Source organism: Lathyrus oleraceus, chromosome 6, assembly GCF_024323335.1.
Source record: "Lathyrus oleraceus cultivar Zhongwan6 chromosome 6, CAAS_Psat_ZW6_1.0, whole genome shotgun sequence".
NCBI classification, from domain to species: Eukaryota; Viridiplantae; Streptophyta; class Magnoliopsida; order Fabales; family Fabaceae; genus Lathyrus; species Lathyrus oleraceus.
The window spans coordinates 431,766,843-431,781,083 of record NC_066584.1 but is presented as its reverse complement, the minus strand read 5'-3'; the positions used below and the strand labels follow the sequence as shown (position 1 = coordinate 431,781,083).

Below are 14,241 nucleotides of genomic sequence, written 5' to 3'. Positions count from 1 at the left end.
TGTAAAATTTAAGATAATATTAAATATATTTTTGTCAAAAATATTCCTATGTAATATAGAGAAAAAAAAAGTAAAATTAATGTAATATATAATTAAATATATTATAGATAAAAGAAGAATTATTATTTAAAAAATAACAAAAATGATTAACTTTTTTGATAAATATAAAAAGTCAAAAAAAGCAAACTTAAAAATGAACGGAGGGAGTATTTTATAAACAATACGTAGACTATGAACAATGTAGATAAACAATACCCTAAGCAGTAATTTTAAGTAGTGAAATAAAATTGTTCAATAATACATAAAAAAAATTGATTAATGAAATAATTAAATTGATCAATATATATTGAGATATTAAAAATAATTTTAATAATAAATTAAAATTGATAATAAAATGCAAAAAAATTGATTAATAAAGTTATGCGGTTAGTTAATAAATGTCAAGATATTTAAAATAATTTTTGGCAGGAAATGCAATTGATTAATAAAATGTAAAAAATTGGTTAACGAAATTATGAAGTTGATTAATCACATAATTTTATATCAATATTATTTAATCTAAAAATAAATAAAAAATATTTTTAAAAAAATAAATATATATTGTTATAATATTTCTCTATTCGTCGTATTAGTGAATCTTGAAATACAATTAGGTGTAAGGATTTAGGATAACAATATCATTTCTCATAATTAATAATTTATATAAAATATCTAAATCAAAATTAATTTTTTTATCCAATCACTTTTTATTCTAGATTCTCTTCGCTCAAAATAATCTTGATCCAAGGCATTGTCATCTTAAGACGACTTAATTAATCAGTAGTAGTATAAAAATATTGGATTGCAGGATTAAAATTCGCGAAATTTCACTTAAAGTAAAATTTTAACCGCTAAACTATTTTTAAAAAAAATACAAAAGCGAGCAAATGGTAAATCATACTAATCCAAAACCAACATATAATTTTCAAGTTTGATGGATACTATTAAAGATGAAATACATACTGAGTCCAACCATATAAACAAATTATGAAATTCCCTTAGTCCCAAGTACAAACCAACAACCGCAAACATTACTTTAATCAACTGATATGGGTGCGTAGTCATCAGCAGCTGGTGGAGCTTGAGATATGGCAGATAATACAACAAATGTACCAAATAAGATTGTGATTATTGCAGTGAAGTTCACAAGTAAAGCCTCAGAACCATATTTTGCAACTCCTGAACTCTCCAAGAATGTCAGCTTCTCCAGAAACCCAAGAGAAGCAGTCGCAAGAGCCAAAATATACACAAACAGCCCAAATAACACATGCCATGGAACTGACTCACGTCTTATCTCTGAACTCCCACCAGGGTAGAAAAATACCACAAACCCAAATATCCACTACATGTATAAACATTACTATGTCAGAAAAAATGGAAGATAGATGTATTCTAATACACTTCATAATCAATACTTAGCAGCCCGAATAATTAATTGTATAAAGAAATATGTATATCTAACGAAGAAAGATTAAATTTTTAATAAAATAATTGTTACACTTTTTTATTTTTCTGATAACAAATCTAGACTTAAATTTATACAGTAAGATATATACTACAAACGAAAAAACCACAATACACATCAATAAATATAAGTCTCTCACTTTATTTTCCTTTCTATTATTACTCTTTAATTTTATATGTAAGATATGTACTACAAACCAAAAAACCACAAAACACGTCAATAAATGAAAGAATTATTTAATTAAGTAATATGGAAAGTAAAAAGCCAATTGCAAAAGCAAGTTCACCCTAATAAATTGTGAAGGAGTAATAACAAGAATAAATTGTGAAGGAGTAATAACAAGAATCATAAATAAGACGCTTATGTTTGTAGTTAATTTAATCCAAAATTATTATCATTATAATTTTTTTTGTAAATTGTAGAACAATAACAACAAAAATAATGAGTGAACAAAAAGTTAATCTTTCTTCTAGACATTTAAATTTTTCATATAAATTTATATAAATTTATTGTTCGAACTACTTTTTTTTTTCAACGTTAGTGTAGTTGAATTTTATAATATTATAGAAAATTAATTTCTGCATAAATCCAACATTGATATCAGAGTCCATTCAGAATTCATTATTAAAATTTTTGAAGGGTAAACTTTTATTTAGTGAGGATAACGGTTTTTACGAGTGGAAGTGTGGAACCATCAATATTGAGAAAAATTAAATAGAGAAATTCAATGTACAAAATTATTTCTCCTATTGCAAGATGCAAATGAATTTTTTTCTTATTTTAGAAAAGCATAGTTTTGGCAAGGAAAGAACAAAAACCTGGGATGTGAAATAAGAATCGAGAATAGCTAGATCTTGAAGTATAGGTAACCATAATCTTATACTTTAAGAGAGATGTTGCAAAAAAGTGCATCTTTAAAGGATGCAGTGAAGAAACAAAAGCCTACAAGTTGTATAATCCATAAACTCAAAAGGTAGTCATCAACAAAGATGTTACCTTTGATGAAGATGGAGCACGAGATTGGTCAGAAAAAGAAAATGAGTTTCTGCTTGTACCAGTTATTATAAATGAAGAAGTAGATAATAAAGTTGATGAACCCACAAATGAACCAACACAAAATTCACCACCTCGTAGATATCTACAAAGGGAGTGTTGTCCACCTCCTCACTTGAAAGATTATGAAGTTGGCAGAGATGATGATTCTAGTGATAAGGACGCAGAAATTACTAATCATGCCTTGTTTGCTGATTGTGATCCCGTGAGATATGAGGAAGCAGCAAATAAAGATTGTTGGATGAAAGCAATGGATAAAGAAATTCATGCAATTGGGAAAAATAATACATGGGAATTAACTATACTTCTAGAAGGGAAGAAGCCAATTGGAGTCAAGTGGGTGTACAAAACAAAATACAATCCAAAAGGAGAAGTAGATCGCTTCAAAGCACAGTTGGTAGCAAAAGGGTATAAACAAAAACCTAACATTGATTATTTTGAAGTTTTTGCTCCAGTTACTAGAAAGGACACGGTACGCATGATCCTTTCCCTTGCTATCTAGAATCAATGGAAGATAAATCAGATGGATGTCAAGTCTGCTTTTTAGAATGGTGTCCTTAAAGAAGAAGTTTACGTAGAACAACCACCAAGTTATTTACAAGGTGATGAAGACAAGGTGTACAAGTTGAAGAAAGCACTTTATGGAGTAAAGTAGGTGCCTAGATCTTGGTACACATATTGGCACGTATTTTATCAATAACGGGTTCCACAAAAGTCCATATGAGCATGTTTTATTCGTCAAAGCAAACAAGGATGAAAATGGTGTTGTTGTTTGCTTGTATGTGGATGATGTTATCTTCACCTATAACAATACTAAATTGTTAGCAGATTTTAAGGATGTCCACTCAATTTGAAATAACAAATATAGGTCAAATGTCTTATTTTCTAGGCATTGAAGTGAAGTAGACAGATGAGGGGATTTTTATTTCACAGAAGAAATATGCAGCAGATATTCTAAAGGAGTTTAAGATGGAATCATGTAAACCAATGTTGATTCCAGGGGAAGAAAGATTGAAATTAGAAAAAGAAAGTGGTAGTGATCTTGTCAATTCAACAAATTTCAAAAGGCTGGTGGGAAGCCTCAGGTATTTGACAGCAACAAGACCTGATATAGTTTATGGAGTTGAACTTATAAGTAGATTCATGGACTCGCCAAGACAATCACATTGGCAAGCAACAAAGAGAATTTTGAAGTATTTCAAAGGAATAATTGATGAATGAATTTTTTATTCAAACTCTACCAAGCTAGAGTTGATTGGATACATAGACAATAATTGGGCAGGTGAAACTGGAACTCAAAACAGCATTTCGGGTTATGTTTTCCATCTCAGTACATGTTGTTTTCTTGGTCCTTTAAGAAATGACAAGTAGTTTCTTTGTCAACAGCATAGGCAGAGTACATAGCAGCAACAAATTGTACTACTCAAATTGTTTCATTACTAGGAATATTAAGTGAATTGCAGTATCCAGAAGATGGTCCGACAAAGGTATTCTGCAACAACAAATCAACAACTTCTTTGACAAATAATCCAACCTTTCATGGGTGTAACAAACACATTGACATAAACATCACTATATTCGAGACTTAATTAAAGAAAAAAAACGGTGGTGGAGTATTGCATTTCGGAAGATCAAATTGGCGACATTTTTATAAAGCCACTCAAAACCAAATTGTTCTTGAAGATAAAGAACATGTTGGAAATGATAAAATCAAGTTAAAGGGATGATATTATAAGAAATAAACTTGGCATTTGAATTTGATCAATAGGGAAACCATGTCCTTACATGCTTTAGAATTAAATCATAAGTTAGTTTCAAGGGAAGCCTTCAATATTGGATGAGATTTGTTTATCAAAGCTAAAAATATGCAACTACTCGTTAATATAAATAGTTGTTATTAATTATAATGATGTACTAATCAAAAAATAAAAATATTTATAAAGAGAAAGCTCCGGCAAGCTTGTAAGTTACATAAAGTACTAATTATTATTTTAAATTCATTAAGGAAATTCAATTTATTTTGCCAACATTTGTTAGATGAAATAAACTTGACATTTAAGTTTGGTTAATAAGGGAAATCATGTTCTTACATATTTTAGAGATGTGAATTAAATCATAAGCTAGTTTTAAAGGAAGCGTTGAATATTGAATGGACTTTGTTTACCAAAGCTAAAAATATACAAGTACTCATTAGTATAAATAGTTGTTATTAATTGTAATGATGTACTCATCAAAAAATAAAAATACTTATAAAGAGGAAGCTCCAGCGATCTTGGAAGTTGCAGAAAGTATTAAATGTTATTTAAAATTTATGAAGGCAATTCAATTTATTTTGCCAACATTTGGTATCAGGGCTTGTTAGATTAAACATCACTATATTTGCCGATAGTTTGCCAACAATTGGTTTTGAGTGGCTTTGTAAAAATGTCAGCAATTTGATTTTCCGAAGTATAATACTCCACCACAATTTCTTTTTCTTTTATTAAGTCTCTAATGTAGTGATGTTTGATGTCAATGTGTTTGTTGCGCCCATAAAAGACTATATTTTTTGTCAAAATAATTGTTGATTTGTTGTCGCATGATACCTTTGTTGGACCATCTTGTGGATACTGAAATTCACTTAATATTCTCCGTTACCAAACTGCTTCAGTAGTCAATTTGTTGTTTCTATGTACTTTGCCTATACTGTTGACAACGCAACTACTTGTTGTTTCTTTGAGGACCAAGAAAACAGGCAAGTACCAAAATGGTATACATAACCCGAAGTGCTTTTTCGAGTTTAAGTTTCAGATGCTCAATCACTATCTGTGTACCCAATCAACTCTGGCTTGGTAGAACTTGAATAAAAAATTCCTTCATCAATAGTTCCTTTGACATGCTTCAAAATTCTCTTTACAACTTGCCAATGTAAATGTCTTGGCGAGTCCATGAAGCTACTTATAAGTCAAACTCCATAAACTATATCAGGTCTTGTTGTTGTCAAGTACCCAAAGCTTCCCTTCCACAAGCCTTTTGAAATTTGTTGAATTGACAAGATCACTACCACTTTCTTTTTCTAATTTCAATATTTCTTCCACTGGAGTCAACATTGGTTTACAGGATTCCATCTTAAATTTCTTCAGAATATTTGCTACATATTTCTTCTGTGAAATAAAAATTCCCTCATTTGCCTACTTCACTTAAATGCCTAAAAAATAAGACATTTGGCTCATATTTGTCATTTTAAATTGATTCGACATGCTCTCCTTAAAATCTGCTAACAATATAGTATTGTTACTGGTAAAGAAAAGATCATCCACATACCAGCAAACAATAACCACATTTTCATCCTTGTTTGCTTTGACGTATAAAGCATGCTCAAATGGACTTTTGTGGAATCCATTATAGATAAAATATGTCAATACGTGTGTACCAAGCACCAGGTGTTTACTTTTCAATCCATAAAGTGCTTTCTTTAACTTGCACACCTTATCTTCATCTCCTTGTAAATAACCCGGTGGTTATTCTATATAAACTTCTTCAAGCACACCATTCAAGAAAGAAGACTTGACATCCATCTGAAATATCTTCCATTGATTCTGTGTAGCAAAGGAAAGGAACATGCGTATCGTGTCCATTCTAGCAACTGGAGCAAAAACTTCAAAATAATCAATGACGGGATTTTGTGTGTACCCTTTTGCTACTAACGGTGTTTTAAGGTGATCTGCTTCTCCTTTTAGACTATACTTTGTTTTGTATACCCACTTGACTTCAATTGGCTTCTTTCCTTATGGAAGTCTAGTTAACTCTCATATATTCTTTTTCTCAATTGCATGAATTTCTTCATCCATTGCTTTCATCCAACAATCTTTATTGGCCGCTTCTTCATATCTCACGGGATCACGGTCAGCAAACAAGGCATAATAAGTAATTTCTTCCTCTCTATCACCAGAATCATCATCTCTGCCAGCTTCATAATCTTTTAAGTAAGGAGGTGGACAATGCTTCCTTTGTGGATATCTACAGGGTGGTGAGTTTTGTGTTTGTTCATTTGTTGGTTCATCAGCTTTATCATTTACTTCCTCATTTATAATAACAGGTATAGGAACCAACTTCTTTTCTTTTTCTGACCTATCCTACACTTCATCTTCATCAAATGTAACATCTCTGGTGATGACTACCTTTTGAGTTTCTGGATTATACAACTTCTAGGTTTTTGTTTCTTCACTGTATCCTACAAAGATGCATTTTTATGTCTTGGCATTGAACTTATTCCACGTCTTCCTCCTAAAATCATCAATGAAAGTAATAAAATATCTATTACCGTTTGATAGAACTTCCACATAGCACAGATCATAGTGCACAAGCTTAAATGGTTTTGTAGCTCTCCAGGCATGCCCTTTTGAAAAAGGATCTTTATGCTTTTTTCCTACTACACAGGCTTGACACAATTGATCAGGAGTTTGGATAACAGGCGAGCCAATAACCCATTTCTTATTTGTAAGAAACTTTATGCTTTCAAAGTTGAAATGTCCAAGGCGCATGTGCCAAAACCAATTATCATCAACAACTACAACTTTTCAACACATATTACCATCATACCTTATGTTCATTAGAAATAGTTGATTCCTTGGCATCCTTGTCTTTGCCATAAGGCTCATCTCAGCATCATTGATAATGCAACATTTCTTGTTGAAGTTTAAGTCATAGCTTTTCTCAGCAAGTTGTCTCACGCTTAAGAGATTCTGACATATATGAGGTACATAGAATACATCAAAAGTGTAATTCAAAGATCCATCATTTAACCTGACGGTGATTTCATTTTCCTAAAACTTGAAGTTTTGAATTATCACCAAGCTTGATTGTGCTAAGGAAATTTTCATCTAAGTCAGAAAATAGCTCTTTATTCCCACTTAAATGGTTACAGCATCCAGTATCTAACAACCATTCGTCATCATTTTTATCAGCTATTGTGTGACATGTTGTAAGCACCATCTTCATATCATCTTCAATTTCAGCAACTCGAGCATGGCTTTCTCTAATATTCAATTGGCACGACATTCTCAACCATAGTGACCATACTTTTTTACAATTATGGCACTGAATATGAGATTTGCATTTTGATTGAAAATGTTCGTACTTTTGACATTTGTGACATTGAATATTATATTTATTTTGAAAAGAGCCATTACCTTGTGTTCTTTGGCTTGAGTCAATTTGAGTATTTCTCTAGCTTCCTCTAGAACTTTGTCCTCTTTAAAAGTGGTTTGTCCTTATTTGCACAAGTCTCTCATTTCTCACATTTGTTTCAGCTTTTAAAACTTGCTAAAATGTGCCACTAGATCTATCGTTCAACCGCATCTCACGTAACTCCAAAGATGCTTGTAAATCATTTGGAGTCATTGTGGTGAGATTGCTACAACGAAATCAAATTGAGTAGAAAGATACTGCATAATTTTCTCCACAACATATTTCTCCTTTATGTCATAACCGTTGAATTTCATTTTATTGACTAGTTTTGTAGATGTTTTTTATTGGCTGCATTTTGTGTTAAAACAGTTACTGTACTTAGATGTCTTGACTGATGTCATGACATGCTTAAGTAGTATGCTGCAGGATTAGCTAATACAGGATTTACTGAATGTCAAACTGGATGTTATGACATTCATCCCTGACAGCAGATACTGAATTATAGACTACTCAGTTTTGCTGTTATAGTTCAGTATTTAGTTCAGGCTGATTTTCTGTTCTGTTATGACAGTCATTCAATACAGAACTTACTGAATGTCAAACTGGATGTTATGACATTCATTCCTGACAGCAGATACTGACTTATAGGCCAGTTAGTTTTTCTGGTATAGTTCAGTATTTATTACAGCTCAGTATTTCTTTCAAACTGGTTTTCAGGAGAATAACAGAGTTAGCATATGGCCTATGTTCTGGACGTCAAACTGAATGTTGTGACATTCACTCCTGACAGCATATGTTAAAGTGTAGGCTAGTTAGTTTTTCTGTTTCAGTATTTATCTCAGGCTGTTTTTCAGAAATCTAACAACTGTGCTAAAATCCAGAAAACTAACAGAAGAGCTAAATTCAATAGCCCTAACAAATAGCCTATTTGTTAGCACCCTAATATGTGGAAATTAGGTTAACTTGCTTAACCTTAATTTTAGGAACTAAAAGATTGAAGACCTTGATTGTAGCAGAAGTTTTCTGCTGTCATGTAAGATGTCACAACATCATGACTGTGACATCGCGCCTGTGTATAAAACTGAATTAGTTAATTCTGTTATGTGTTAACTGATTTAAATATTCTGGGATTAGTTAGAATCCTATGTGGCGTTATTTGTGGAGGTCTTGAAGACTCAATCAGAATATTTGGTGAATATACAGTTTCTAAATATGGAGATATTTTAGGAACTAAAAGATTGAAGACCTTGATTGTAGCAGAAGTTTTCTGCTGGCTTTGTAACAGCAAAGGAGAAGTTTGCTGCGATTTCTGAAGGCCCAAATCCAATTGGGTGTTTAGGTTATAAATAGCAGATTGTAACCTAGGTCTTAGAAGCCTCAAATAATGTAAAATTAGGGGTGTGTGTGAGGTAAACCTCCCAACCTGTGGGAAGGTTACCATGTGTTTCTCAGTGCTCGAAGGCATGAGATTATTTGTAACTCAAAGCCTGTAGGTAAGAGTTTGTTATGGTCTTGAACGAAGCTGTGAAGCAAGTTCAAGTTGTTTAGCATTACATTGTATTTGTAGTGATAGGAATGGAAACTGGAGGTTTCTATCTAGGAGTTCCTAGGTATAGATTGCATTGGGTAGGGATTAAGTGATAAGTTGTAAACGAGGGAGTTTAACTCTGAATTAATACTGCTGATAGTGGATCTTCTTCCGGGCTTGGTATGCCCCTAGAGTAGGTGATGTTGCACCGAACTGGGTTAACAATTACTTGTGTTTTTACCTTCTGCACGTTATAATTCTGTCTGTTATAAAATAAGGTCAACCTATAATGCTGTAACAGATGATGTTCAAATCAATGTTGAGACATCATGCTGATAATTGTGCAGGCTCAACAGAAGTAAGTGCTATGTTTGATCTCTGCTGTGTCTTTGTACCAGATGGACAGAACTGGGTGTTCTTCCATTCTATGGTGATATAGTAGCAGATGTCGTGACATCTGTGAATGTGTGCATATCAGTACTGAGTTTTATTTTGTATAACTGTCTTGCTGTATTAGTAACAATGTTGGATCAGATGTCATTACTTGGAGTAGAACATCTGAACTCTGACTACACCAGAATTTCAAGATTGTCCATTGGTAAGAAATAATCATGAACGCTTTCATCTCTTCTTTGCTCCATTAACTCAAATTGACGTTTTAAATCTTGCAACCTCGTTCGTTTAAGTGGGTCAGCACCTTCATATATTCTAAGTAAATTTTAACAACACCTCTATTATTGTTTTGGCATGGGGCATACTCGTTGAGTTGGCGATCTTTCTTAATTCGTTTCTCATCAGCTTTACCTTTTTCGTCTTCAATTGTTTCAGCAAGACTATTCTTTATAATTTCTCCATATATGTTGGTTGCTAAACACAACCCCGTCAAACGTTTTCACAAACTTTGAAGCCAAATGTTGACAAAATAAATTGAATTGTCTTAATGAATTTAAAATAATATTAGTATTTTTTTGTAACCTATAAGTTCGCTGAAGCTTTTTCTTTATAACTGTTTTTATTTTTTATTAATACATCATTAACAACTATTTATACCAATGAGTACTTGCATATATTTAACTTTGGTAAACAAAGTTCATCTAATATTTAAGACTTCCCGTAAAACTAACTTATGATTTAATTCACATCTTTAAAACGTGTAAAGACATGGTTTTCCTTATCGACCAATTCAAATGTCAAATTTATTTCATTTTAACAATAATACTCCATTAAACATACTTTATTACCCTCTCTACATTTATAATTATTGTTCTACAAAATTTACGAAGAATTCATAATGACATAAAAGCTAAATAAGTTTTGTATTAAATTCACCACAAATATAAGTCTCTCATTTATAATTCATTCTATTACTCCTCCACAATTTTTTGAAATAAATTTCCTCTTGCATTTGACTTATTTACCTTCCATAAACTCATTGTAATCAACTTTTCTCATTCTATCAATTTCAAATAATTAATAGCACATGCTCTCATATAAGTCGTGTTACCAATCGCGGATGGCGGATTATGTCTCATATGAGTCATGTTACCAATCGCGGATGGCGGATTATGTCTCATATAAGTCGTGTTACCAATCGCGAATGGCAGATTATGTCTCATATAAGTCGTGTTACCAATCGCGGATGGCGGATTATGTCAGCTAGCCATAAATCTTCCGAAAAATATCAGGCTTGCAGCCTATGACAAAAACATAATAGACGTGTAATAAACATTGAAATAAGGACCGTATTGAGTTTTTAGAAGCTCTGTATTGTATAGATTAACTATGATTTAATTGTTACAAAATAAATTTAGGCATATGGTAGCCTGTCTTACATGATTTAAAAAATAACTATTAAGGCATTAATTAGGCTTTGCAGCCTATGACAAGTGACATAGAATCCACCACGTCTCAACATCGTGACGTTTATTCGGTAACAGTGGGGTGGCAAAACGGGCTCAGCCCGCAGGACATGCCCGTTTTGCCCGCACTTTTGTGCGGGGCGGGCCAAGGATTTAGGCCCTCACCCTCAAATGTATTCGCCCCGCTCCGTTTTTTTCGCGGGCTTTTGCGGGCACGTGTATTTACATAAATTTTTGCGTTTTTAGGCTTAAAGAGTGCAGTGCCCGCGGACTTTCCCCGCTCCGCCCTCACTTTTTTGCGGGGCGGGTCTAAGTTTTAGGTTCGCATCCTCAACTATGACTGTCCCGTTCCGCCCCGTTTCTTTGCGGGCTTTTGCGGGGCGGGCCTAAACAGGGCGGGCATGCCCGTTTGCCACCCCTAGGTAACACCAACATATTCACAGTAAACAGAAAGCATAAATTTACCATAATCATATTGAACGGCTTACCTGAATGCCATAAAAGGAAATAACCCCAATTCCAAGCCATGAATGTAAGCTGTACAGATTGGCAATCCCACTTTCATTGTGATTCTTGAACGCAGCACAAATTCCAATTATTCCAAGTATTAACGCAATCGCGTGGAGAACAAGGTGTATCAATTTCTTCACTTCCTTCTTCAAGGGAAGAGATTTGTAACTTATAATCGCTACAATTAATTTTTTATGAAACAACTTGTAGGTCAATAAAATCCAATGTCGTTGACTCAAAAAGCAGTAACAAAGTGAAATGTAAACCTCTATTTTATTTACCTTCACCTCCAACTATTATTAAGCCAATAAGCATAAGAACAGGATGAAGCTGGATAAAGAAAAAGATACATAAGATAAGAGATTTTAAAAAATGATAAAGTGTGGAAATGCTCAACAATAAATGCTTTTTAATATATATTTTTAGGATAACAGCAAGTGACTAATATGATATAATATATTCAATCAACTTGCCTAATAAAGCACTATTCTGAATACATTTCTTTGACTTTATGATCCATGATAACAGATCATGACTAGTTGATTATTTAAATTTGAAGTACCAGATCTCTGAATATCACTTTTTTTAATAAGAATATTAATTTGCCTAATAAATATATTTATTCATGGCGCGAGTTCCAGACCCCGAGATTAAACATGTGGAGATACAAATTCAATTAATGAACCACTACCAAAATAATTCAATCAAACTTTATCTGCGATTATATTATTAAAAAAATGAGAACCATACCTACTACATACACGTAAAGGATACAGAACTTATACCAACCACAAATATAAATTTCTACTTTCTCCTTAACGAAAATTCAAATTTTTATATATTTTCTAAAACTACACTTTATAAAAATATAAAAAGAAAATTATAATTAGTTGTTATTTATAGAAAAATAAAAGGAAAAATAAATTAAACGTAATTTATATTTAATTTTATTTTAAAGAAAATAAATTTTTAAAATAAAATAAGATTAATGTTTTTTCTTATAATTTATAACCAGAAATATGCTTACTATTTAGTTTATAAATAGTTAAGGAAGGAGTATAACTTTATGGTAAACGTGAAATCATTATTTTTATTATTTGGCATTTATGATTTATTGACATGTAATTTTTTTCATTAAAAGTGTATATGAAAACAAATAAAAACACTCCGATACCTTTAGATTTAGTCCTCTTATCCAATAACTATATTATTCTTTATATATATATTCTTTTTTCTCTAAAAATAAATTAATATTTTAAATCAATTTTTACTAAATGTAGTGCTACCCAACTACTTATCGTCATACCTAAGAATTTGTCAAAACAAATGGTTCAATTTTAACTTATTCAAATAAATTAATTTATAAGATTTTCAATCAAATGCGAATAAACCCCATTTATTATTTAATATCTAGATTAGTAGTAGGTTAGAAAATTCTGGAAATAGCTTTGATTTCAAAGATTCCCCACTTTTACAGTAACTTTCTTCAAAATCTAAATGCAGCAAACAAACAAAAAAAAATAAAAAAATAAAAAAATAAAAACTTTAGGTGCAGATTAATCATCTCCAAACTAAAACTCAAGAACTCTTTAATTTGCATAACCTACTTACTCCCCCAGAATCTTGAAACAAAATTGGATGGTGATAATTAGAATGAAGAGTAAATTAACAATTAATTTTCCAGAAACAAAACCGTAATAGGATTAAGAGTAAAACAAGAAAGAAATTGATAAGAAAAATAAGAAGAGAGACTTTACATTGAAGATGAGAGCCTTGTTGGTAGAACTCCAAGCCAAACCACCTCTGAAATGGAAGTTCCAGACCAACACCAACACGGCGGCGACAACACCGAGAAGGTGAACAACGTACGTGAACGGAACGGCGGGTACACCCAACGCCATCTTCAACGGTTATTGGTGTTGTTGTTGTTGGGAGAAGATTCTGGGAAGATAAAGGCGCACTCTGACACGAGTTTCGTCGGTGTAGTTGTTAAGATATACGGTGTGTGGAAGTACAGGTCATCTGACTACCCTTCTAGCCCAACGATCATTATCCAATAATATTTTTTGTTTTATAACTGGATGCTCGCCACGTCGCGCTTTTTGGTACCAGTCTTTTAGGTGTGGAGCCGTGAATGTAGTTTAGTGGGTCCAAATTTAAAACTACTTTTTTTTTTAAAAGTACAAAATAAATTTAAAAAATAAATTTAAAATTACATTTGATACTTAGAGCTTTGTTGTTAGGTGGACAAATTACTATAGCGCTCTCTAGACTCTCCGATATTAACCAAGTATGTTAACTAAACATGGTTGGTAAGTTTAGATAGTTCACCACAATTAGTTAGCATATTGAATAAATATGGATTCTTCTATAATATTGGTGTTGATTTTGGAGGGGAAAATATGTGAAAGAAAGTATAATATGCATTTTCGAATTAAATCGTGTAAAAATGCATGTATTTTTTTTTTTTTTTAAATCCAAAAAGAATGCATGTGTTCTACCAGTTTTTTTAAAAATTCGAAAAATAGTAAACATCATTATCGTTTTTTTTAATCTATAAACATTCACGATGGTACCGTATTTTTTGAATAATTTTTTAAGTTTGATAGGCTAAATAA

At 32.0% G+C, this 14,241-nt stretch overlaps 1 protein-coding gene across 1 annotated transcript; it reads right to left on the bottom strand.

The window, feature by feature from the left end:
• Nucleotides 1-940: 940 nt before the first annotated feature.
• LOC127091109 (transmembrane ascorbate ferrireductase 1) lies at nucleotides 941-13,725 on the bottom strand. The gene is made up of 4 exons (XM_051029660.1): nucleotides 13,381-13,725; nucleotides 11,905-11,953; nucleotides 11,602-11,801; nucleotides 941-1,381 (listed from the first exon to the last, which is right to left on the bottom strand). The coding sequence occupies exons 1-4, from the start codon at nucleotides 13,522-13,524 to the stop codon at nucleotides 1,076-1,078; spliced, it is 699 nt and encodes a 232-aa protein (XP_050885617.1). The 5' UTR covers nucleotides 13,525-13,725; the 3' UTR covers nucleotides 941-1,075.
• Between the last annotated feature and the right edge of the window lie 516 nt (nucleotides 13,726-14,241).